At 49.8% G+C, this 27,551-nt stretch overlaps 1 protein-coding gene across 5 annotated transcripts in view; it reads left to right on the top strand.

Annotated features, from left to right (window-relative positions):
- LOC119374811 (SH3KBP1-binding protein 1) overlaps nucleotides 1-27,551 on the top strand; it is a 739,328-nt gene that overhangs the window by 96,735 nt on the left and 615,042 nt on the right. For 3 of the 5 annotated variants that reach the window (XM_037645000.2, XM_037644999.2, XM_037645003.2), the window contains exon 3: nucleotides 24,869-24,914. The exons of the other annotated variants lie outside the window; for them this stretch is intronic. In XM_037645000.2, the coding sequence (XP_037500928.1) occupies nucleotides 24,869-24,914 (46 nt within the window). The remainder of the gene's footprint in view (nucleotides 1-24,868; nucleotides 24,915-27,551) is intronic. 5 annotated transcript variants of the gene reach the window in all.

The following is a 27,551-nucleotide window of genomic DNA, read 5'->3' as shown; positions in this document are numbered from 1 at the left end:
AAGGGCATTTCTAATTTATGGGTCTTAACGGCAAAAAACACCGCTAAACTAGTACCCTTGCACTTTTTCACTGCCTTGGCCAGCTTGGTCAAGTTCAGATCACCACACATCCGCACAGCTTGCCGTTTAACCTTGGCGAGATTCAAATCGGTGGGCACGAAGTTCTTAGAAATTGCTTGTCCCGACTTTTCCTGGGAGGTGGCTAGTGGCATGGCGACAAATCCACCCTCTTTGTCCGCTTGAAGAAGAACGAGGTCGTTCTCTTTGAAGAAATCCACGACGAACTTAGTGCCAGTCTTCTGACGAACAGGAGCTTTCGTCTTTATGAGGCTATCTACGCCTTCCAGAAGACAGCGTTCACGGTCCTCTTCCCCTGTTCTTCCGGCAAGTCTTCTATTTAGAGCTAAAAGCTCATGGGCCGAAATCTTCGGCTCGAGACTGAATTTTGGTCCTTTCTTTAACACCGACGCAACGTTGTTAGAAATTGGCACGTTTCCCAGGACCACCAAGTTGTCCGGCGACTTCACACTCAGCGGACTCCTTTTGGGAAGGAGTAACAAAATATGCCTCCACCAAAATTCTGTAGTCTGGGTTGATAATCGACAAAGGCCTTGAAACTCTGCCATCCAATTCGAATACTGATTAGAACAGAACACGCGTAGTAAGTCGTGGGCCCTTTTATGTGTCTTCCTTCAAATGACCAAGCTTCCGCCCTCGTGAGCCACATTGCTTTGCCACCTGTCGTGCAAGATTTTATGGCTTTTGCCTCAAGAAAGGCCTCCTTCCACTGGACGTCCTCAAGCTGTTTGGACCTGTTATTCCTTCCCACGGCCATGTGAAGCGGCTTTGCAAGATTCTCAAGGCGGAGCTTTGGCGACAAGTACGTCTTTTTTACGACTTACTACGCGTGTTCTGTTCTAATCAGTATTCGAATTGGATGGCAGAGTTTCAAGGCCTTTGTCGATTATCAACCCAGACTACAGAATTTTGGTGGAGGCATATTTTGTTACTCCTTCCCAAAAGGAGTCCGCTGAGTGTGAAGTCGCCGGACAACTTGGTGGTCCTGGGAAACGTGCCAATTTCTAACAACGTTGCGTCGGTGTTAAAGAAAGGACCAAAATTCAGTCTCGAGCCGAAGATTTCGGCCCATGAGCTTTTAGCTCTAAATAGAAGACTTGCCGGAAGAACAGGGGAAGAGGACCGTGAACGCTGTCTTCTGGAAGGCGTAGATAGCCTCATAAAGACGAAAGCTCCTGTTCGTCAGAAGACTGGCACTAAGTTCGTCGTGGATTTCTTCAAAGAGAACGACCTCGTTCTTCTTCAAGCGGACAAAGAGGGTGGATTTGTCGCCATGCCACTAGCCACCTCCCAGGAAAAGTCGGGACAAGCAATTTCTAAGAACTTCGTGCCCACCGATTTGAATCTCGCCAAGGTTAAACGGCAAGCTGTGCGGATGTGTGGTGATCTGAACTTGACCAAGCTGGCCAAGGCAGTGAAAAAGTGCAAGGGTACTAGTTTAGCGGTGTTTTTTGCCGTTAAGACCCATAAATTAGAAATGCCCTTCCGTTCCATTGTGAGCGAACGCGGCACGTGGCAACACCAGCTCAGCAAATTTCTCCTGTCACAACTTAACGGGCTTCAAATTGATGACCCATTTTCCGTTAAGAACTCGCTAGATGTGATTGCCTTTTTGAGAGAAAATTCCCCTGTACGGCATGGTTTTTCCATTGATGTTGTCGACCTGTTTTATTCGGTTCCACATTCTGAACTGCTTCCTTGCGTCAGGAGTTGCATTGAGAAGAACGGAGTGGTGTCGTTTCAGAATGCTTGCGGAATTTCTGTAGAAGATTTTATGTCACTTTTGGAATTTTATCTTAATAGTACCGTGGTTTCTTATAATGACAAGCTTTTTGTACAGAGGAAAGGCATATGCATCGGCTCGTGTGTGGCGCCGGTGCTGTGCAACATTTTCTTGTCGTCCATTGACTCAGTTTTGAATGAAGCTATTGACTCTAAAGATTTTAAGATATTTCGATACGTCGATGACTTCCTGGTGATTTTGAACTCTACTAACCAATTGAGTTACAGTTCTGCCTTGGACAAAGTTTTAACCACTTTTAAATCCCATGGAAGGAGCCTGACTTTTACTTACGAGGAATCCAATAATAAGGAACTGCAATTCCTAGATATCAGAATAAGCTTTAACGATAACTTCACGTGCTGGTCATATCGTCCTCGCGCTAAAAAGGAGTTGATTAATTTTCAATCGGCGCACTCTAAAAATGTTAAGAGAGGCATAGCGACTATGTGCCTGCATTCCGCGCTAAGCAGATCTTGCGAACACATGATGGTCCACAGTTTTGATTATCAGGTATCGCGTCTGCAATCAGCTGGTTTTCCGTCCTCAGTCATGACTAGTGTTTCGGAGAGCTTGCTCAAGAAATTGAAAGGCATGCGAAAAAGGGCGGAACCCAATCAGCATAAGGAAAGGCCGGAAATTATACCCTATATTCATAAGGTCGCCCACAACCTGAAGAAGGTTGTGGGCAGACACGATGTTCCCGTGGTGTTTTCCGCCCCTAACAAGCTCTCGCGGCTATGCGCCCGTGTGTCTGAGAAAAACAATAAGGCCGCCTGTGACATACAGCATGTAAAACCGTATTGCCCATGCGTAGTTGGGGTGGTTTACGAAATACCCCTCAGTTGTGGTAGGACATACATCGGCCAGACTGGTCGATGTTTAAATGTTCGATTAAAGGAACATGAAGCCTCCCTTAACAGTGTATCTGGTTTACACTTGCCTTCGCACTGCAAGTCCTGCGCATGCGCGCCCCGGTTTTTTGAAACCAGGGTGCTTGGAAAAAGTCGAAACCAGGTGGCCAGAGAATTGTTGGAGGCTTTTTGCATAAATAAGAAGGGTGCCCAATGTGTTAGTGTGCCTTCCTTGAACTTATATCGCAACGAATTGCACTTTTTAGACAAGTTTTGATAACCCGAATTAGGTTGTCATTCTGTTACTGTGATTGTCAATGTGACTCGCGCATGCGCGTGAAGCTACCTGGAATGCAATGTTCTTTCCAATAAAACAGTTGTTAGTTTGGCACCAGTCCTGTCATTTCTTGTCCTTGTTCCTTTGTGCCTCCAAATTTTTGTCAGACCATGCACCAACTAGCCCAAGAACGCGTTTTAGTCAATACACGATTATAGACCAGTCACCGTCACCAGTATGCTGTACAGACTGTTCACACAGGTCATACAGAGATGGATGAGTGGCTGGGCGGAGACGCAGGGACTACTTACTGAGCTGCAAAATGGCTTCCGTCGGAATCGGCGAGGAGAGGACAATCTCTTTGTGCTCATACAGAGCATCGAGATTGCACGCAGGGAATTGCGTGGGCTAATCGCCTGCTTTCTGGACGTAGCCAAGGCGTACGATAGCGTGCCACACGGACACCTTCTATCTCGGATGGAAGACCTCAATATGCCGCCTGTGTGGATCGAACTACTGCGCCGACTCTTTACACTGGCAACACAGTTGAAACCACCTTTGGTGGAACACGCACGCGCCCAGTAACAGTACAGCGGGGACTGAAACAAGGGTGCCCTCTTTCCCCATTGATGTATATGTTATATACAGCTGGTCTGGAACATGCCCTCCTGGATTCAGGTGTGGGGTTCAAGCTCAACTGGTCCGACGATGGCACCCCAACGACTTGGTACTGGGACTGCAGCAACTGCAGCATCTGGTCGAGACATCAGCCAACCACCTGGACACTCTAGGCCTGGCCTTCATTCCGAAGAAGTCAGCGGTGCTCCGGTTCTCTGGTGATTGTGGCGAGGCTGCTCTGGTACTACCAAATGGCGAGGAGCTTCCCAGACTGGAGGAATACCGCTATCTAGGCGTGATACTGTCCACCTCAGACAAGCTCATAGCGGGGCATGAAAACCACTTGAGACAAGTGGCACAGCGAGCCAACCGCATACTGCGTCGACAATGCCTGTAGGGCTGCAGCCGATACCACATGGTGCGCGACCTGTGGAAAGCCGTGCATGTGCCTGGACTTACCTACGCTAACTCGCCCATATGTCTGTCAGCCCCAACACGGGATTGGCTGGAACGTGGGCAATGAGAGGTGAGCCGCATAGCCTTGGGATGCCATGGCCGTGTCGCCGTGGAGGCTATCCAGGGGGATGTCGGATGGTCTTCGTTCGAGGCTCGAGAGGCCAGCAGCAAAATCTCGTTCGAATGTCGGCTACGGACCATGAATGACAACAGGTGGGCACGCAGGCTCTTTCGTTACATTTACATCAAGGGCATCCGCACTCAATGGAGGTCCAGAGTGATGTTCTTGAGGCGGAAATACGGCCTCCTCGACTATGTCGAAACTGTACCTGAGCGGGAGACTGCTAAAGGCATTCGTGACCGAGTTCGCGAGGCAGAGGGAGAAATGTGACGTTCAGCCATGCTCCCCAAGACTACCCTCAACCTCTACCGGGAAAGCAAGAAAGATATTGCAACGGAGTCAGCGCTGTACGACAACAGCTGTGGTGGTGCCCTCCTCTTCGAGGCTCAGGCGGGCGCGCTGCGCACTCTCGACTATCGAAGCCGTTTTGATTGCGCCCCCGAGACGCGCGCGGCGGTGTGCAGGTCCTGCGGTGGTGAGCGGGAGACTATCGAGCACTTGCTCCTACGCTGTTCGAAGTTGACTCCCCCTACGGCAGAGGGCACCACCCTGCCGCAAGCCCTCGGATTTCTCGATGCGGAGGGAAACCGCTGTGGCAAAAGTGTGCGCACCACGAAAGCTCGCCTCGAAGTGTGGTGGAGGGACACAAGGCGGACACTCACGGCGGACATTCACGGCGCTGGAAGTGTGTGACCTCTGAATTCTGACGTGTCTCTGTGTTTTTTTTAACTCATGTTTTCTTTTCCTTCGTCGTTTTTTTTTTCATATATGGCTAGGACACTTCATCTGTCTATCTATCCCGCCAGTCAGCGGTGGCTGGACAGCCCATTACATAGAGACATCGAGAATAGCTCCCCCGGTGATGTGTTGTATTTCATGTCCCGATTCCCCGTTCATATTAAAAGCAACGACAAATGGCGGCGCGCCGCAATTATCTCGCGGCGGCGCGAGCGGCGTGAGCAAGAACAGGCGGCGGCGGCAACGCGGCGCGGCGGCGCACACCTCTACTACAGAATAATCTTTACTATTCGCGTCATGTGCGCAATCTTAACAAAATGATCTACGACACTCTGGAATCTTCCCAGACATTCTGGCGCACTTTGCGCAAGGCAGCAGCTACACGTTCAATGGGCCGGTAACAGAAAACATAGAAACTAAGGAGCGTGTGTGGCAATATGGACGATTACCTTGTTCTAGTTGATTCTTGTCGGTGTATTTCCACTAGGGCGAGTGTTCTAAAGCTTAAGGAGAAAGGGGGCAGGCCTTAATTTCACGTTTGAAGGACCGAGGGAAGGTGATATTCAGTTTTTAGATTTGAGCATTCCTTTTGGTGGTACTCACACTTGTTGGCTGTATTCCCCGCGTTCAGTGAAGCCAATTTTAGACTTCCATTCTAGCCATTCTCGGTTAGTAAAAAATGCCGTTGCGGTTTCTTGTTTGACTTCCGCTCTAAAGAAAACGTGCCCTCACCTGTTGTGTGAAAGTTTCGATAAGTAGCTAGACAGGCTCTGAGAGGCACGCTATCCTGTTGCTAATTTGGGCCGTCTGTGTGAAAGAATTATCGCGTTCTTGAAATCTGAGCGGAAAGGCTCGGTTGAAAATGATAGGGCACGTGAGAAAAGTACGCTCGCCAGTATCTCTTTCTTACACGGTTTTTCCCATCGTCTCAAGAAGGTTGGTGCCAGATATGATATTGATGTTGCTTTTTCGGCTAAGAATAAGCTGGGTAGAGTATGCGCCGCTGTTGAAAGGAAGGTGGACGGGACTACGCAGAAATGGCATGTGAAACACAGGGAGAGCCCTTCGGTTTGTGGCAAGAGAGTCGTGTATCAGGTGCCTTTCACGTGCGGTAGATGCTATATAGGACAGACAGGCCACTGTCTGAATGCACGCCTGGAAGATCCCTGTCGATCTTTGAAAGGTGAGCCTTCTTCAAATTTGGCCCTACACTGCCGTGAGTGTAGGTGTACTCCTCGCTTGTCTGACGGCAGAGTGCTCGCACGTCATAGGGACCAGACGGCACGTGAGCTCGTTGAAGCTTTTTAACACGAAAGTGTTTTATGCCGGGCTCCACCAAGACTTCAGTGACGTATTTTCGTCACGGAAATGACGTCGAAAAAATATACACGATCAGATGGCAAAGAGAAAACGTTCCGTCAACGGGCATCGAACCCACGACCGCTCGATCCGCATTGGGCACCGCGCATACGTTAGGAGCCGCCGCAGTCGCGCACTGCCTCCAGCGCCAAAGCGACCACGGCAGCAGATTTGGCGGGATAAGGGAGCAGACGACGCAGGCGGCGGCAAGCCACTGCGCCGTGCTTTGTTGCTTCGCTTGAGGCGTTTTCTTTCCCGTTTGCTTCCAAAAGACGTTAAATTGTTAGCAGCTGTCAGATAACGTAGCGTTAGCGCGTGTGCTTCTTTTCGCCAGATCTCATGTATCCTCAGGCGAACGGGGCAACATAAAATGCATGAGCTGGGGGAAGACAACGGAGGTGACGAGCCCGTTGAGCGAAACTGCGCACGTGTAACGCGGGCCCTCTCGCTCACTAAATAATCACAGCTTATCACTCTCGGGATAACGCGGCAGCGAACTCAGCGGCAGCTTGAAACTGGCGATACCAGCAATCGCACTGACACGGCCGCTGAATGAAAAAAAAAACGCTTTCCATCTGTGTGAACCTGTAGCGCTCAGGAAATATCGATGGATTCTATGCTGGGTGCGCCTCTTCGTTTGACTTGGCATTTCCAAAAAAGTGTCTGCTGCATATTCTGCTGTACGGCCCGGGTGTCCAATTAGACCCATCGTTGCTGTAGTGCAATTTAGCATCCATAAGTTCTCACTCGCAAAGAAAAAAAAAAATACCCCATCTATTCACAAAACTCATTTTTGTCGTCGAACGAGTGTGATCCACTGTTCACGCCGGTTTCGTTCTTATTCTCTAAACAGAAACCGGTAAAGACGCGTGCCCGGAGAATTCCTGTAGGTGTTATTGCACCCAACAACGCAGCATTATTCCTGGAGTTCGGCATTCCTACGAACAGCGTTACCGACACAAAACGAACTGGCCGCGAAAATACCTCCAGCCGTCACCGCAGGAGCGTGGAGCGAGCAGGGCTGAAATCAACTGATCACGTTGATAACGTGGACGGACCGTTGCTCTGGTCACTGGCTAAGCGCGAAATGCACGAAAAGTATGCACCAGAGCACGCCTGTCTCGCACCCAGGCTGCTGGCGAGCAGAGTAAACAGGGCGAGCTGCAGTTCCGAGGCTTTAAAGTGCAAAAAAGTACCCGTTCACGCCGCTTCAGCGTATAAGAGCTCGTCTGGGCACTACTGTGTCGTCTTTGGATGCCAAAACAAGTAGCGCAACAAGAGGATAATAGCGTTGTCTGCGACGATTATACGACGCGCCACGGAAATAGTGCCGGTGCGGTGTTTTCAGCTTCGCCGCGAGTGGATAACTGTGATTCAAGCAAAAAAAAACTAGGAGCCGAGTGAAAATGCTCGAGCAAGTACACTAAATGCGTGTATGCTGCAGTGTGATGCCCACCTATTTCATTCTGCGAACATAATTTGCGTGACACGCAACTGGGTTGAAGGCAGGCGCGAGCTTTGTGTGGGGGTGCACTTCATACCTTTGAGCGTTTCCTTTGACGAAAATGTCGTGCAAGGTAGTGCTTTCAAGCACAATAAATCAGCATGCTTTGCCACTTTCAACGTAGTATTAAGCTTTAGTGCTTTTGATGGCATCCACGCCTTCGAGATTTCGTCTTCAAAAGGTAATAAATGGAACGGTGCTCCTCAACAGCTGACCAGAATTTCGTGTTTTCATTGCAGTGTTCGATGTCCTCAAATTTATTTGGACACGACGCATCCAGCTGCGCGTAATACATATATTGGCACGTAAGTAGAGTACTCGCGCCAGTAGGTTAGCTACGTCGCAGACGTAGCTAACCGGCTTAACTAAGAGTAGCACAGTATCGCTTGTAAAGCACCATCGTTACAAGAATAAAATCGCGCAGATAGCTTCCAAAAGGGATCGATGAACGTCACTGCAGGTGATACTCTCTGATAGCACGCTTTTGTGAGCAAGACGCATTATTGTAAGAGCGCTCGTGAAACAAAAATTACGTTCCGCGAAACTACCCGTAAAGCGTACTCTAATTATTACGCGATGCACGCTGAAATGATGAGCTTTCACAAAACTTTGTGCACAACTTGTAATATGGGGCAACAAAACATCGTTTCACTCTTTCGCGAGCTGCACTGCAATTACGATTCACGCGTACTACAGCGAGAACGTTTTTTTACAAATGTAACAGCGTACGTATCTGACGAGATTGCTTCCGCAGCCCACTCAGCACGTACTGTATACATTGTGGAATTGCATGAGCAAGATGTTCTTGATATTCCAATAAAATCAGCGAAAATGTCCAGGCCAGAAAAGACGCGAAACACGCTCTCCGACGGGCTGAGTTTCGGAAGTTTCACGTTTGCTCTGTGCAGCGTCTGCTAGCGTGGCAGCCCGCGCACGTTGTTTCCTCGCGTGTGCGATAGATGGCGCGACGCGCGATGCAAATATGGCGATGCGCATGGAATTCGCTGTGTTCTGGTCTATAGTCATCGTAAAAGGCATCTTTCCTCGATTTCACCGCATTGCGAGCGCGTGAGAGCATCCCGCCAAATCTGGCGCTGCCGATTGTCGGCAGTTCCACCATTGGCTGATGTTATAATCACGATAACACCCTCATTATTACCTTCGTTGTTAATTTTGAGTTCAATAAGTAGATAATATGTATGTTTATATTGTGTTATGCCGTTAAAACACCGAACAAACATTAATATTAGCACTTCCGGTCTCACCGACAGCTCGTCTGCTCGTAGTTGCGTGGTTGCGTTTTCTTCACCATGCGCAGTGCCGAAATCGTGAATATTTCTGTGCTTTTGAGCATCGCCGGTTGCCGTTGAGAGTGGCAGCCGTTCGAATGCTGCCTCGTCAGCTGGAAACTGCATGGTCGGCACGTTCTCACGACCGACCGAGGCAGCGGTGCAGCATTTCTCCGATAACATTGCTGGCGCCGGCTAGTTTAGTATGCCTGTGTTCGCTGTATGGCGAGAGTCCCGTTCGCTGTCTGTTCAGTATTCGCAGTGCCCACGAACTATAGGTGGCGCGCCGTGCTTTTCAAGATGGCGCCAGGAGGAGGGTCAACCCGTTTGTTAGCATAGGGACAGATAGGACGTGCGGACGTACGAACCGTGCTGCTTTCACTGGATGAAGTCATGAGCTGCGCTGAAATGGATATGAGACTGAAATGCTTTCCCAAACCATGGAAAGTGCTAAGTACTCGCCACCTACCTAATTATTTGCTGCGGCGTGAAAGGTTATATTTCAGCTCCGTTAGCGTGCATAACGATGCTTTGCGAAATCCTGTGCGTGCCACATAAAACTGCATGCACTAGAACTGACGTATGAGCTGAACGGCACTCCGAGGTAGTACGTTCTGAGCCTGCCTGATGGACTTGCCGCAGTAGTAGGCCGCCAGCGAGTAGCGCCATCGCTGCTGCACGGGACAGCACGTTTAACGTGGTGATGGTTTGCAAACATCATACGCCGTCGTCATTACTTGCGCAGTCGGGAACGCGGAGTTACGTCTTCAACGGAACACAAGCGTTTCACATCCCATTCAGTAGCGCTTGTGTCACCGCCATGCTGAGACTCTAGCCGTGTGCATGCAATTCACTTCACTCGCATGTTGCAGGTTCGATCAGCACGATCGAAACATGAATATCGAAAAGAATGCACACGTATGCTTTCGCAACGGCGAAGAAGTTAGCCGAGAGGCGTGCATTGCGGCCGTGACTGCACGTTCTATCGTTATAACCATTTCGCTTCGCTGGTCGAGCTCCAGCGTGTTGGCGGCATGCGGCGCTCCATAATATCCAGAATAATTGATACATGCAATGCACAAGGGGAACTATGCTTTTATTTTGATCTCGCTCTAGGACATTATACATTAAATACAATCAAAGTGACTCGAGCGTGAAAGAACATTAACTCACGAGGGGACGTGAAGTGCAACTCGCTCCTCGTGAGTTAGCAGCTGATCGTTCATCGTCGCTGTCACTCTCGATGCTTTCACAGTCTTCAACGTCCAGTGAAAAATCCTAGTCCTCAAGATGGTTTCTTTCAACATCACTGCTGAAAGCAACCTGAAGAATTTCCTCCGCCGAACGACTTCGACCACTCCGCGTCAGAGAGGCGTCTGGGCGCGAAGAACACACTGCCAACTCTGCCGACTCTGCTCTCAGACCGGTCAACAAGCAATCGCTTGCAGTGTGCTGCCACCTACCAACAAACGTACAAAAACAAGCGGCGCAGCGCTGGCTATGAAATATGAAACCAACACGACCAACACACTGGTGAAGGACGGCGTGGAAAGCGTTCGCTCCACGAAAGGCGTCGAGCAGACGCGTTCTCGAATGATCGAAACGTCGCTCGCACGATTCGTAACAGCGCTTTGCTGACAAAGGATAGAGGTATCGCCAGCTTGAGATCGCTCAGTTATACAAAAGCACATCGCGTGCCCGCGGGACCTCCCGCGTGCAGTGTTATGGGATTCATGCACTACAAGAAACACTGACCAATGCTATATGCAAGTAAAACAGGGTGAGCTTCAACTGATTATGTCAGACGATAACATTTAACTAACCTACGTGGCTACAGAAAGCCTCGCGAAGCTGATAGTATGTGTACGCTGTGAGCTATAGTATTGAAAGTGCGAGTTGCCACGTAGTTTCACGAAAACTTCGCGTCTCGCAACAACGCATCAGATTTCTCGTGTCACGGAGGGCCCGGTTTGTTCACTGATGCAGGGAACATGCAAAGTCGTAGTGTTCTTTTCTTGCCAACGCGTTAACACTGAGGCTAGCACAGCTGAACAAGGGAGCAACTGCGTAGTGCTGCCATTTTGTCGTCTACTAACCCTCCTCGAGAGGACGCTCCTGAATTCCGCTTGGCGGCGCGACAGTCTATGGGCATTGCGAATGTCATCGAGCCGTACCTCGGCGTACCCTCCGACCCTCCCCGTAGTCTCACGTTCCCGAGAAACCGCGACACAGCAACCAAGCAGACTCGCATTTTCACTGTAGCTGCAGACAGCCGGGTGATGGGTCCGCGCCGGCCCGATGTCCCACGATCCTTTCTTCTAGTCTTTAGTTCTTTGTTGTCAGCCCGCACTTGCTCTGTGCCCGCATTCGAAGAGCAAACAGCATCGAAGTACCGCCACTGCGAGAAGGGTGCACGCACCTTTGCCGTGTTGAATACGATTCAAGCGCGAGCAGTGCGACGAGGCGGTGTATTGGAGTGTGGGTCGAAACCCATCTCAGCTGTCATTCGTTCCAAACGCGCACGCAGGTTTGCGTCCATGGTTGCCAGAGCGATGAAAACACTACGGCAGTTCGAGGTGCACACCCAACATTACCAAACCGACTCGCAGTTTTCAAGCGCGCGCGATACACGGTGCGATGGGCTCCGCTCGACGACGACCACGCAAGCCGACCGGAAGTGGCGCCACGGACCGCGTGGTTGCGCCGAGACGCCAGAGAGAAAAAAATGAAGAAAAAAAATGCCGCCGGCGCTGACGTAACTCTTCGGCGCCTCCTCGCACCTCCGTCCTCCCTCCCTTCACGCCCCGCGCAGCTTTCCGCGCGCTCGCGGCGTTGAGTGGAGGGAGAAAGCTGCGGAACGTGATCTCTATAATTTGGTAACACCACTTAGACTTGACGGATTCGAAAAGTTTTTGCGGCATATGACTCGTGAAGAGTTATACGTCAATAATGAGACTATTCCAATATAACTAAGAAAGGTGTTGCAGGGCCTCTACCTGAAGGCACCAAGTCTGCCAGGACGAGACCCTCCCTATGAAAGAAGGAAAGATTACTTTTAAGGGCTCGTTTTTCTTTGTTAGACACAATATTAATGAGAACTAACAGACAGCAATGCCAAGGAAAGTATAGGGGGTGTTATTTGTAGTAATTGGAATATAAATGTGAAGAAAGTAAAGTGGACGAAAAGATAACCTGGCACCGGCAGGGACCGAACCTGCGACCTTCGAATAATGCGTCCGATGCTCTACCACTGAGCTACGGCGGCGGTCGTCTCCCCATCCTCTTTATAGGGTATATATATGTGGATTAAACTTAGGAGTGTTAGTCAGCGCCGATCGCAGCCATGGCGGCGAGTGTGGAGCACTCTTTTTTCTGCCTTTTTGGCGTCACGTAGCACGTGATCTATTTACGAGCAGGCAACTGACCAATAATCCCTCGCATACTACCAGAAGGCATCAAGTCTGCCAGGACGAGACCCTCCCTATGAATGAAGGAAAGAAGATTACTTTTAAGGGCTCGTTTTTCTTTGTTAGACACAATATTAATGAGAACTAACAGACAGCAATGCCAAGGAAAGTATCGGGGGTGTTATTTATAGTAATTTGAATATAAATGTGAAGGAAGTAATGTGGACGAAAAGATAACCTGCCGCCGGCAGGGACCGAACCTGCGACCTTCGAATAACGCGTCCGATGCTCTACCACTGAGCTACGGCGGCGGTCGTCTCCCCGTCCTCTTTATAGGGTGTATATGTGGATTAAACTCAGGAGTGTTAGTCAGCGCCGATCGCAGCCATAGCGGCGAGTGTGGAGCACTCTTTTTCCTGCCTTTTTGGCGTCACGTAGCACGTGATCTATTTACGAGCAGGCAACTGACCAATAATCCCTCGCATACTACCAGAAGGCATCAAGTCTGCCAGGACGAGACCCTCCCTATGAATGAAGGAAAGAAGATTACTTTTAAGGGCTCGTTTTTCTTTGTTAGACACAATATTAATGAGAACTAACAGACAGCAATGCCAAGGAAAGTATCGGGGGTGTTATTTGTAGTAATTTGAATATAAATGTGAAGGAAGTAAAGTGGACGAAAAGATAACCTGCCGCCGGCAGGGACCGAACCTGCGACCTTCGAATAACGCGTCCGATGCTCTACCACTGAGCTACGGCGGCGGTCGTCTCCCCGTCCTCTTTATAGGGTGTATATGTGGATTAAACTTAGGAGTGTTAGTCAGCGCCGATTGCAGCCATGGCGGCGAGTGTGGAACACTCCTTTTTCTGAAAATCATGACTACAGCATGTCATATACAGCATGTCATTCGGTGCAACAAATGCCATTCGATCCGTGATGGTGCTACACAGGAAAAAATAATGTCATTTGTTCATGATACCAATGTCGATCATTCAGACAAAAAATGACCGGAAATGTTGAGGAACGTTAATGTAGAGTGGTAGAAAAGTGAAGTTATTTATTTTAAAAGACATGTGGGAATTCGCTTCACTAAATAAACACGGATAGGAATTTTATATCGTAGCATATCTGACCACCATAAGCCAAGACGACGCTTAGCGAGTAGCCACAGCCGATAGCATGAACACAAGCAACATGGCTGGCATGGCAGTGCCGCTGAACAACGACGCTAAGCTGCAGCAAATAAAGCATTTCATCGTTTTGTGGCAGTTTGCGGTGCGACAGCACACACTCAGGAACCCAGAGCGTTATTCGCTTTCAAAACGCGGTCTCACATGCGTCCATGTGGGAAAACGGCTTGCAACGGAACTCCGCAAAATTGTCTTCCCATAGCCTTATGAGAGCAGACGCCTTCGCCTGCGCTCAAGGAGCTGATGCCACCGCTGCAGATACACGTGCACACAGGCGTCTGTTTGTTTACAGTACGGCTGACAGCGGCAGCGCCCAGACGCCACTGAGTTGGAGAGTAAAAAGATTTTGCAACAGCCTTGTGTACACCTGTTATCGTTGAAATGACAGATGCCTTAAAAAAGCAACATTAATGGCGAGTTCGTATGAATGCGTGTCGAATTGGGAATGCTGAAGCCACATGTCTCTGGGGTAGAGACTATGCATTCGGTTCGAGTGCAACGGCGAATGTGTTTTTTGAACTCATTCGATTTCTTGTCATTTGATTCTAATGACATTAAATATCGCTGTGTAGCAGCCGCATAAATGTCATTAGATGCGAATGTCATTGCATTCAAATGACATTAAAACGTACAGTGTGACAGGGGTTTAGCTGGGGAAAAACAGTGCGATAAAGGACGAGGACGCAGGAACACAGTAGACTGGACGTTGTAAAAACGTTGTAAAAACTGGACGTTGTAAAAACGAGCAGTCAGTGCAATAAAGATGTCAGTTGTAAGTTCAGCACTCGTCCAGTCTACTGTGTTCCTGCGTCCTCGTCCTTTATTGCGCTGTTTTCCCCAGCTAAGCATGTACCAACTCGCCCAAATCAAAGTCTTGCTGTGACAGGGGTATTACGTGCCAGGCTCATGGTGTTGTATTTGTCGAAGATTGGGAAGCAGCCCCCTACTCCGGAGCAGCTTGGAAGGCCCTGTGGCGAAAAGGAGGAGAAAGGGCAAATCGGGGGGGACACGTTTTCGGCTTTGCAACAGCAGCGGCCCGCAATCTGGAGGCGACGACGGGTACGAGAAAAGCGGAAAACGTCTGTGACATCGTCGTTTTACGACCTACGCGCCCAGCCCGTGAAAGAACACTGAAACACATGGACCGTCATACAACACAGGGAAAGCGTTTTGTCCCTCTGCTCTTCAAATCTGTTGCACGTGCGGGGTGCAGAGAAAACTCTTTTGACTGTGCCTGTTTTTGTATTCCTATTTTCCTTTTAACTTTCCCTGTCTACGAGAGCACTGTAAATAGTGTACAAATAAAGGAGTCTTCGTGATGCGTTCGAACCGAGCGGACGTGTTGATCCTCTGTCGTCGTCCAACATACTAAAGAAAGTTTTGCCTCCCTGCTATTCCGTCACAATACATGGTGCTCTCGTGGCTGTTTCGCTAGCCTGATATACACCAAAATTGGTGCGGCGTGACATGACTGTGCGACGAACATAAATAACAGGTGGTGACATGAAAATCATGACATGCATGTCATGTACAGCATGATTTACATGCGATACTCGTGGTGCGCTCTTGGTCGTTTTGCTACCTTACTACCATGAAGAGGTTGACAGTGTCCCCGGCAATTCGTTCTCACGAATGCGTTCATGTGACCTTGTCAATGTGAGGGTGTACAGATGTGTACAATTCAAGATTCCTTTATTGTATGTTGTGAAATTGTCACCTGGTATTTCACCACACTGCATGAAAGTCTGCTCAGTGTGCTTCCTTTTCACAGAGGGATCTCTAAGACACTCGTAAATTTCGTTGAGGCACTTTTGTGGCTAGATGGTTTTTCAAAGCACATAAGCCTTTGAGAGACAATTGGAATGTAGGACAAAAGTTCACCCAGCACTGCCACCATTGTTGTTACACTACGATGCAAAACGGCCATTTGGGCTAGTTGGTAACAAATAATCTTAAATGCAAGAAAAGGGGGGCGCAATACAAAATGGGCACACAAAGAAGAGAATGATGACACAGGTGCCTGTGTCGTATCATCATTCTCTTCTTTGGGTCCCTGTTTTGTATTGCGTGCCCTGTTTTTTGCATTTACGACGTGTTTATTTATGGAAGATGGCAAACAACGATTTAGTTAACTCACAATTTGATGCAGTATTTGTTAGTGTTTCATGACTGGGTACATTGTTTCATAATGATGCACAAGTAAATTGTGACAAATGATCCTGTGTGCTGCACCAGGTAGCGCCGCCAACTGCTAGTGCCACCTACTGCTGCGAGCGGAAGTGGGAGTGAGAACAGAGCTGGGGCAGTGTGAAAGAAATACAGTTCATGCTGTGTTCTCGTTGAGCTCGGGTCTCGGCTTCACTTATTCCGGCCACATGTAACAACTGGCGACGAAGACCGAACCGTGTGAACAACCATGCCTACCTTTGGTAGGATCGAAGCGTTCGAAGGGAAAGGCGATGCCTGGCCTGTGTATGTGGAGCGTGTCCAAGAGTTCTTCGAAGCCAACGACGTCGTGCCAGCAAAGAAAAGGTCAATATTTTTGAGCTGCTGTGGGCCTCATACCTATGCACTACTTCGTAACCTCGTAAAGCCGGAAACGCCCCAAGATAAAACGCTCGATGAGATACTGGACGTACATGGCAGGCACTACGCCCCCACCCCATCCGTCGTGGTGCAACGGTTTCGCTTCAATTCGAGGGGGTGTTCCGAAGGAGAAGCAGTCAGCGACTTTGTTGCGGCGCTCAAGTGTTTGTCCGAGCACTGCAACTATGGAACCAAACTTAACAACATGCTAAGGGACCGAATTGTATGTGGCATAAACAACGCAGCGATTCAGACGCGGCTACTCGAGATTCCCGATCTCACATTCGAGGACGCAGTGAAAACTGCCTTGGCGATGGAAGCCGCTAAAAAGGATGCCAGTGAACTGTGTCAGGCAACTGCAAGTAGTTTACCGGGTTTGCCAACTCACTGGATATCGTCCGCGGCCAAGAGCATCGTGTGTCACCGATGCGGCGACAGAGGTCATTTAGAGTTGCAATGCAGACACAGCAAGTCGCAGTGTCACTACTGCAAGAAAGTGGGACACTTGGAAGTCGTCTGTAAGTTGCGGAAGGCCGAGACATTCGCGAAGGGAAACCCGTCTGGTGCGAGAACTGTACCGCCACGGTCAACACGTACCGCACAGGTAAACGCTGTCGACGATGCTGACGGGCTTGATGTTCCTCGCAGTGCTGACATTTTGACAGGTGGCACCTAAGTGGTAAGCCGACTTTGCCACCTTTTCTTTGCACCGTGGAAATGTTTGGGAAACCGTGTCCGATGGGGTTGGACACCGGGGCAAGCGTCTCCATAATGCCGGTAGACAAGTTTCAATGGGCCTTCCCAGAAGTGAGTCTAGAACCTTCAAACGTATTTTTGCGCGGGTTTAGTGGGGAGCTCGAGCAAGTCAAAGCCAAGGCAAACGTTCGCGTTGGGTACAAGGGGCACGAACGGGTTCTTCCGTTGTATCTCACGAGTGGCACTGCTCCAACGTTGCTTGGGCGCAACTGGTTCCAAGCTTTGGGCATTGGCGTCGAAGGGTTCAAACAAATTAACCAAGTTAGTGATGTCCGCGAGTTGATTGCTCGTTTTCCTGAGGTATTTGCAGAAGGCATTGGCACGTTCAAGGGATTTTCTGCTAAAATTCTTGTGCCTCCCGATGCAGTGCCGAAATTCTGCAAACCACGCCCACCGCCGTTTGCATTGGTTGACCTCGTAACGCAGGAGATCCTAAGGTTGCAGAGTGAGATCATTCTCATTTCCGTGAAGTCAGCCAAGTGGGCAGTGCCGATTGTGCCTGTTCAGAAAAAAAAAACGGCACAATAAGAATTTGTGGAGATTTCAAGCAAACAGTCAATGCTGTGTCACTCATAGAAACCTACCCAGTTCCGCGTGCTGAAGAGCTGTGGGCAGCCATGTCGGGAGGTCAGAAGTTCACAAAACTTGACCTGCGAGACGCCTACCAGCAGATACCCCTGGATGCGGAAAGTCGTGAATACGTGACCATCAACACACACATGGGTCTCCTTCAGTATACGCGCCTACCTTTTGGCGTTTCAGCCGCACGTGCCATTTTTCAGCGAGAGACGGAAACTCTGCTTCGTGGTGTGCCGAAAACAGCTGTGTACTTTGATGACATAGTGATTACAGGCATCAACGACAAAGACCACGTGGCAAATATGACGATTGTCTTGCAGAAATTTCGGGAAGTAGGCCTTAGGTTGAAGCTGGAGAAGTGCGTTTTCTTCGCTCCCGAAGTGGAATACCTGGGCCACATTATATGCAAGCAAGGTCTAAGCCCGGCCCCAAGAGGTTAGAGGCCATCATCAATGCGCCCGAGCCACAGAATGTGAAGGAGCTTCAAAGCTATCTTGGCCTGCTGAATTTCTACAGACGGTTTTTGCCAAACATCTCAGCAAGACTGCATCCCTTGCATCAGCTGCTTCTTGATGGGGAAAGGTGGAGCTGGGGGTAAAAGCAACAGGAAGCATTCATCACAAGTAAAAGGCTTTTATCAACTGCACCTGTTTTGGCCCACTACTCTTCTGAGAAACCGCTTGTGCTCAGTCGCAACGCGTCGCCGTATGGTGTGGGTGCCGTCTTGGCACAGACCGAAGCCGATTGAAGCGAAAGACCTGTAGCTTTTGCTTCACGTAGTATGCTTGCGGCCGAGCGGAACTACAGTCAGACAAGGAAGGCCTTGCTTTGGTTTTTGGTGTGCGCAAATTTCACCAGTACCTGTGGGGACGGCCGTTTGCTGCTGTAACAGACCATGAGCCATTGCTAGGACTTTCTGGTTCAAGTCGAGGTGTGCCAAGCCATGCATCACCGAGAGTCCTCAGGTGGGCAGTCACTCTATCAAGCTATCAATTCAAGCTCGTCTACAAGCCAGGCAGCATGCTAGGCCATGCTGATGGACTCAGTCGGCTACCTCTTCCCGCAACTGAGCTGCATGACTCTACGCCTGCCAACGTCTTCATGTTAGAACAAGCATACCCTGATGTCCTGTCACCTGCAGTCATTAGACAGGCTACGGCAAGAGATTTCATGCTGTCACAAGTGGCTGAGGCTGTCGTGACCGGGAGTCCTCTTCTGGAGGGTGGAGACTGGGGGCCTTATACTACAAGGACCAATGAACTTAGTCTGCACGAAGGATGCCTCTTGTGGAGAGCCCATGTCATCGTTCCAAAGTCCCTGCAATCCCAAGTCCTTAAGCTGTTCCACGCTGGCCACCCTGAAATTGAGAAATCAATGATGATTTCTAGGTCCCATGTGTGGTGGCCTGGAATTGATAACGACATGACAAACCAGGTGCGCAGCTGCCCTGTTTGCCAAGCGCACCAGAAGTCTGCCCGGAGGATACCAATTATGCCATGGCCATTTCCTGACAAGCCCTGGTTCAGGATCCATGTTGATTTTGGAGGTCCATTCATGGGACACTACTTCCTTGTTATGGTGTATGCCTTTTCCAAATGGGTAGAAGTTCACCCTGTTCCATCACCATCTACAGAGGCTACAATCTCTGTGTTCAGGACTGTCTTTGCTCAGCATGGTCTGCCAGACATCATTGTTTCAGACAATGGGCCAACATTCACCAGCATCCAGTACGATCACTTTCTGAACAGGAATGGCATCCGTCGCATGCTGGTGCCTCCTTATCACCTTGCTTTCAATGGGGCTGCAGATCGGGTGGTGCAGACCATCAAAGATAAACTGAAGAAAAGCACACCGGGTGAATTCAGGACAGAAGTGGCCAGGGTGCTCTTTCACTACCGTTCAATGCCTCATGAAGTAACAGGCCGTGCGCCGTGTGAGTTGCTCATGGGGAGACGAATCAAGACACCCTTGGATGTCATGCGCCCAAGTCTTCGATCATCTGTTCAATTGAAGCAGATGAAGCAAAAGCTGCATGCGGACAAGGGTTGCCGCATTGCGCCAACAATGGACCCGGGTGCCCTAATGTTCACCAGGAACTTCCTATCAGGCCCACCATGGGTACCTGCTTCTGTTAGTGGTCCTACAAGCTGCGCCTCATCTGAGGTTGTATTACAAGATGAAACTGTGTGGCAGAGACATGGGGACCACATTCGCCCTGTGATGAGTAAAAGAGGGGCACGACGCACGTGCCGAACGTGGAAGCGCGGAGATGGTGCGCGAGAAGAAAAAGTCACCCGATGGCACGCGCACCAGCCACGTCGATGCAGAGGATTGGCCAGATGGGGGCTCGTGGCATGCGACCCGAGCCGTGATGGTGAACGACGAAAGATGATCGTGGGGCTGTGCTGTGGGGCACCGGACGGAGAAGATCGAGGAAGGAGCAAGCGTCGCACCCGCGGCGAAAGCGGCTGGTACTCGGTTCTGGAGGTGGCGGAACGCAAGGCCCGGGGAGTGGCCGTCGACCTTGGAAGGCTCCAAGCGAGGCTGCCCGGACACGTTGCCCCTCACTACAGCAGTTCCGGGATCGTCAGCAGCCCTTCTCTTCTCGGCAGGACGGCTGCCGACCACAGGTCAGTCAAGGAGACGCCCGTCACCAGTGGAGTCCCGAAGCAAGGAACCAAGGCCCAGTTAGGCCTAACCTCGTTGGACCGAGGATGGAGAAGACCACTGGGGACGCACGCGACGAGAGCAAGCGGTAGGCTGGACGAAGGCGACCGACGATGAACTTCGAAGACTACTGAGGACGTCGGCGACGGTCTCGACGAGGGATGGACGCGACGGGAACTTCGAGTCGTCGCGACGTACTGTTAGAACATTCTCGTCTCGTACCGCAAGGCCCATAGTGGCCAGACTGAGTTGGACACGTAGCTAAGCATAGCCAAAACGCTTTGTTTAGTTAATTTCGGTTCTGGGCATGAACTGACATGTCGCAAGAATGTAAATAGGTTTTTGTTATATTGCTCAGTGTTCTTAACGTTTTTTTTTTTTTTTTCACCTTTTCGCTCATGATAAACTTTGTTGTTTTTTGCCATCCTACCACGGTCTCCTGAGCCCGTCTCACTCTCTCCCGATCCGTTTTTGCAAGCACAAGATAACACGTGACAAATAATTGGTGAGCCTGCCAGGATTCAATCCTGCCCAGTCACTGATTCTCGTGTGGTGCGAAGATGGAGTGGGAGAAGTTGGCGGCCGTGGCCAAGGACTTGGGCATGAGCAAGGAGGAGACGCTGAAGTTCTTTGAGAACGCGGAGCGAGTTGAGCAGGAGAGAGCGCGCAAAGAACAGGAGAGAGCGCGCGAGGACCATGAACGAGCGCGCGAGCAGCATGAACGAATGCTCGCAGAGCAAGAGATAGAAAAACAAATTCTGGAACTTAAGGTGCGTTTGGCACTAGCGAATGAAGCATCGCGAGACGATGCAAGTGTAGGTAGTGGCCCATCGACGGCGTCGGCCAATTCGCCAGCTCCCGGACGAAAACCTGTCTGCCCTCGTAAACTACTGGCACCCTTTGATGAGCGAAGGGACGACTTGGATGCTTATTTGCATCGCTTTGAGAGGATCGCGATAGGGCAGGGCTGGGAGAGGGGTGAGTGGGCCAATGCCCTGAGCCTTTGTCTCGCGGGAGAAGCACTGAGTGTGTATGGCCGCATGCCAGCAACAGAGTCATTAGACTATGACTTGGTGGAGAAAACTTTATTGGAAAGATTCCGGCTGACCGCCGAAGGGTTTCGTGAAAAATTCCGGTCGTGCAAGCCGGAGAATTCAGAGACTGGCAAGCAGTTTGTCTGTCGACTGTCGAACTACTTTGATCGATGGATGGAATTGTCAGAGACAGCAAAAACTTACGAAGGCGTCCGTGACAAGGTAGTTGGAGAGCAATTCCTCAACCGGTGCAGTGGCAAGTTGGCCGTATTCTTGAAAGAAAGAAAGGTGGGCACGGTAGAGGAAATGGCAAGGCAGGCCGACCAGTTCATGGAGGCGCAAGGTATCAGGAACCTTGGAAAGGGGGTCGGTGAAGGTACTATGGTAGCGGAGGAAGAGGCTAGAGAACAGGTCCCAAGGAGCAACTTCAGGGCACAACAGCGATGTTTCTTGTGCAATCGGCCGGGACATATTGCCATCAATTGTCGTACAGAGATTAGCCACAATCAAAAGACAGTGAAGTGCTCCAAATGCCAAAAAAGAGGACACAGAGCAGAAGATTGTAAGATGAAGTCAGCTGAAAAGATTGCCTGTGTAATGAGTGCCAGAGAAGGACAGATTGTAAAAGACATGCCGGTAGTTGAAGGAGAGGTACAAGGGCGTAAGGCAACAGTGTTGAGGGATACGGCTAATACGATATTAGTAAGAAGTAGTTTAGTGGCACCCGAGAACATGACAGGACAGGTGAAGCCGGTGATTTTTCTAGATAGGACCATCAAATATATGCCTGAAGCAAGGATACGAATATCTACACCCTTTTATAGAGGGCTGGTTACAGCGAAGTGCGTTGAGGATCCCCTATATGACTTGGTAGTGGGAAATGTACCTGGTGTGAGAAGGGCGGACGACCCTGATCCATTGTGGAGAAGGACTAAGAAAGGCGTGGAGCAGAGTAAAGATATTAAAAATTTGGGGCCAGCAGAAGGTGAAGAACCAAAAGTAGAAATGGAAATGGCAGCAGCAGTGCAAAATAGGGCCTCCAGTAATGAGAGGAACAGTATAAGACCACTACAAGTTACCGACATTAAGGGGTTGGATGTAACAGTGGAGAAGTTCAAGGAATTGCAGGAGAAAGATCCATCCATTCGAGCGTGCGAGGGGAAATTAGGAGAGATTATAAAAAGGAAGAAGAGTAAAACGGTAGCACAATTTGTGAAGCAGAATGGGCTGATGTATTGCAAGTGTTTATTCAGCTCGGGTAGAGAAGTCATGCAGCTGATAGTGCCAGAGGAATTAAAGGATACGGTGCTAAAACTGGGGCATGATAGTATAAGAGCTGGTCACCAGGGAGTGAAAAACACTTTTGACAAGATCACTGAAGAATTCTTTTGGATAGGAGTGTGGAGCGACGTGAGAAGATATGTCAAGTCATGTGAGGTATGCCAAAGAGCAGTGGTTAAAAAGCAAGATAGGAAGGAGGCTGAAAAGGCAGAAAACAAAGAGAGTGCTACGGTGTGCATGGCAATTGCTGAGGTGAACGAGGAGGAAGAACAGACTTATAGGGTGAAGAAACGCAGATTAAGCAAGTGTCATTGGATGGGTAACTGCTCTAGGAAAAAATAGAGTCTGAGCAGTGGAGTCAGCCTTAAACAGATTGACTGAGGACTATTTTGGAGTGGAGTTTGATTGTAAGTGAATTTATGATTATTTTCGATGAGTGAGTGTGGTGTATTGTGAGTAGTTATATCTGTGTGTAGCAGCTATATGGTTTTTCGCACGATGAACTGCTGGACATTGTAATAGGTTCAGTGCAGTGTTTTGTGACGTGTTCGTGAAAGTGCGTGGTGAGGACAAGCGTGCAGTGAAAGTAGATGTCAACAGAAGAGAAGAGGATGCACGTCATAAGTATAAGACAACATCTGAAGAGCAGAGGGCCGTAACCCCGAGGGGGACAGAAGCAGTTTTTTGGGGAAAAACTCTTGAAAGAGGGGCCCAATGTGATGAGTAAAGGAGGGGCACGAGGCGCATGCCGAACGTGGAAGCGCGGCGATGGTGCGCGAGAAGCAAAGTCACCTGATGGCACGCGCACCAGCCACGTCGACGCAGAGGATTGGCCAGAGAGGGGCTCGTGGCATGCGACCCGAGCCATGATGGTGAACGACGAAAGATGATCGTGGCACTGTGCTGTGGGGCACCGGACGGAGAAGATCGAGGAAGGAGCAAGCGTCGCACACGCGGCGAAAGTGGCTGGTACTCGGTTCTGGAGGTGGCGGAACGCAAGGCCCGGGGAGCGGCCGTCGACCTTGGAAGGCTCCAAGCGAGGCTGCCTGGACACGTCGCACCTCACGACAGCAGTTCCGGGATCGTCAGCAGCCCTTCTCTTCTCAGCAGGACGGCTGCCGACCACAGGTCAGTCAAGGAGACGCCCGTCACCAGTGGAGTCCCGAAGCAAGGAACCAAGGCCCAGTTAGGCCTAACCTCGACAGACCGAGGACGGAGAAGACCACTGGGGACGCACGCGACGAGAGCAAGCGGTAGGCTGGACGAAGGCGACCGACGATGAACTTCGAAGACTACTGAGGACGTCGGCAACGGTCTCGGCGAGGGATGGACGCGACGGGAACTTCGAGTCGTCGCGACGTACTGTAAGAACATTCTCGTCTCGTATCGCAAGGCCCATAGTGGCCAGACTGAGTTGTAGACTTAGCTAAGCCTAGCTAAAACGCTTTGTTTAGGTAGTTGCAGTTCTGGGCATGAACTGAGATTCTTGTAGAATGTAAATAGTTTTTGTTTGGAATTATTCAGTGTCCTTTAACGCTTTTTCATGTCACCTTTTTGCTCATTATAAACTTTGTTGTTTTTGCCCGTCCTACCACGGTCTCCTGTGCCCATCTCACTCTCTCCCGATCCGTTTTTGCAAGCACCCCCGAGATAACACGTGACACGCCCCAACCTCGTACAGACACCGCCACCTGCAAACACTGTGCCTTTAGACCCACCATCTGCAAATACTGTGCCTCTCGACCAGCCAGCTGAGCAGCAAGCAACAAATCCTGTGGAGCCTGCAGGAGCTGCTGCTGAGTCAGAACAGCCACAAAGTCAGTCCTACCACAGAACTGGGCTACCACAAGCAGGTACTCCATCGGGAGGAAGCCCTGTTCCACTGCGAAGAAGTGGCCGAACAAGACGTCCTGTAAACCGGTATTCTCCATAACAAGAACTAAAGGGGGAGGAGTGTGACAATTGATCCTGTGTGCTGCACCAGGTAGTGCCGCCGGCTACTAGCGCCACCTACTGCTGCGAGCGGAAGTGGGAGTGAGGAGAACAGGGCTGGGGTAGTGTGAAAGAAACAGTTCATGTTGTGTTCTCGTTGAGCTCGGGTCTCGGCTTCACTTATTCCGGCAACATGTAACATAAATAGCTTCTTTTTTATAGTTTGCATGAAAAATTGGCATCGTGAAATTCATCATATATTAATTAAAGATTGACAGGTGCTATGCTGCTACTGGTGCTAGCTCACGACTCACAGCTCTTACCTAGGAATCTCATCCCTGCTGTATTACTTTTTTTTCAGCATGCTAAGTGGACGGATATCAAGCCACCGTGATGAGACAGGAGCTGTGAGTAACTATATTCATGATAATTATTAACTAGTGTGGTACAGGAGGTGCAAGTGCAGGTCAGGCTGTCCGAATAAAACTAGGCACATTTGAGTTTTGTAATTATATTACCTATTAATCTTGTGTCCGTTGATTAAACGATAACTAAGATCAACTTGTTCAGGATGGAGTCTAATGAGGCTTGCATGTTGGGAAGCGTACGTTGGGGGGCTAGTTAGTAAGACATGATTGAAAAAATTTATAACTGTGCTAAGGACAAGACACCAGAAACGAAGTGGACAGGACGATCGCAGACTAACAACTGGTTTATTGACCCATACACCACCTTTATGAAACAAACTAAGCGCGTGCGCAATGACATTCATGACCACATGACAGGTTTCACCACCCCCAAGACTCCTATCTACTACAAAGGAAATCACGCTCTTTTCTGGAAAGATACACGGATGTGTCGCTGACGCACTTATCAGGCCCTTGTCTAGCTATCCAAGGTGCCTCCAAGATTTCTCTTGCTCTTTGGCTTCTGGCTCGCCCTATCACCTTGGTGCTACTGAAGATGAGCTTGCATCCCTGTGCGCATGCGCCACAATGAACTGGTAGGTGCTCCCCACTCCCGTCTCCTAATGAATTAACATGCTCCATCAAACGCTTGTTAATACACCTTCCTGTCTGCCCCACAAAGACTATTCCACAGGTCAGGGGGAATTCGTAGACCACTTCAGATGTACAGGGTACATATGCACGTCTGTGCTTGACATCACATCCTCCATTGTTAACTTTGCTCGCGTTGGACATGGCACACAAACGCGATAACTTGCAAGGCGCTGAAAAAACCATATCGACCCCGTATCTTCTCGCCACCTTTTTAATGCCGTGCGACACCTTGTGTATGTACGGCATCACTTCAAACTTGCGCCTTTCATTCTCCTCCGATTCTTTTCCTTCATTTACTTTTGCATTTCCATCAGCGGCCATGGTACGGTGGCAAATGACCCTTAAAAGTGATTCTGCTACAGCCTGAAGCAGCGTCTGCGGGAAACCTGCAATTCGGAGCTGACTCACTTGTGAAGAGAAACTTGTTGTGTAGGGCAGGAGCGCGGCGTAACCCACGGCGGGCCGACGGAGCGCGGAGTGACGATGCAGAGACCAAGCTTCGGCGAGACTGACGGGAGACTGCTCTCCCGTGTTTATTGCAGGTGGTTTTAAGGAGGGAGAAGAAAGGCTATTGGTCAGCGAGGCACGGGTCACATGACCGGCATGATCACGCCGGATTGGTGGTAGCAAAGAGGCATGGCAGAGACCCAGCTCCTCCCAGTAGCATGAATAGAGAGCACAACAGCACTGGTGTCTTAGCATGTCACCAGGGGTCGCACGACACAACAAAACTATCATTGACATAGTGGTGACATGACTTGGTTAAAGAAGACCTTAAGCATGACACTGCCATGCCCCTCTTCACAAGCTTCGAGTGCGAGGAATCGAAAGGCAATAGGGCCTTGTTCGTGCGTGGCGAGTACGACTAGCACAGGTGTTTGCTGTCTTTGAAAAACAACTTGAAATCGAAGAACTGCAGAGATGCATTGTCAGGCAATTCAAAAGTAAAATTCAACTTAGTTGCTGTGGATTTAAAAGACTGAAGAATGCGCTTAGCTATCTCTTCTAGGTCATCGTTAGAGTCAGTTTTTACAAGTATTAAAAAGTCATCTACATACGAGGGCGGTCCGATAAGTACTTAGCCTTCAAAAGAAAAACGAACTTTTTGGAATGGTGTCGATTTATTTCTCAACATAGTCCCCTTTCAACTCTATACACTTGACCCAGCGATCCTCCAACTTCTTGATCCCGTCAGAAAAATACGTTTTCTTCTGAGCTGCAAAGTAGGCTTCTGTGGCGGCGATAACTTCTTCATTCGACTCAAAATTTTGTCCGGCGAGTGACTTTTCCAAGTTGGAAAACAAGAAGAAATCACTCGGGGCCAAATCTGGAGAATACGCTGAATGGGGCACCACTTCGTAGCCCTGTTCGACCAAATTGTCCGTGGCGACGGCGCAGGTGTGAGCTGGCGCGTTCTCATGGTGGAAGCGCACCTTTTTCTTCACCAAATGTGGCCGTTTTTTTCGCAATTCGGCGTCAAATCAGCCCAGTAATTCAGCGTAGTAGGGTCATGTCATCGTTTTGCCCTTCTCAAGGTAGTCGACGAAGATCACACCTTGAGAATCCCAGAAAATGGTGGCCATCACCTTTCCGGCCGATGCGACAGTCTTCGCCTTCTTCGGAGCAGGTTCTCCGGGTGCAGTCCACCGTTTCGACTGTTGTTTGGTCTCTGGTGTGTACCAGTGGATCCATGTTTCGTCGACGGTCACAAAACGACGCAGGAACTCCTTCGGATTACGCTTAAACAGCTTCAAACACTGCTCTGAAGTGGTCTCACGGGTGCGCGTGTTGTCCGAAGTGTGCAAACGCGGCACCCATCTCGCCGACAGCTTTCTCATGCCCAAAATTTCATGCAGGATATGACCCACGCGGTCTTTTGAGATGCCTACTGACTCAGCTATCTCGTGCACCTTCAGTCGGCGGTCTGCCAATACGAGGTCGTGGATTTTTGCCACATTATCGGCCGTGGTAGCCGTTTGCGGG

The sequence above is a fragment of the Rhipicephalus sanguineus genome, chromosome 11 (genome assembly GCF_013339695.2).
Source record: "Rhipicephalus sanguineus isolate Rsan-2018 chromosome 11, BIME_Rsan_1.4, whole genome shotgun sequence".
In the NCBI taxonomy this organism is placed as follows: domain Eukaryota; kingdom Metazoa; phylum Arthropoda; class Arachnida; order Ixodida; family Ixodidae; genus Rhipicephalus; species Rhipicephalus sanguineus.
This window is presented reverse-complemented; position numbering and strand designations above follow the sequence as displayed.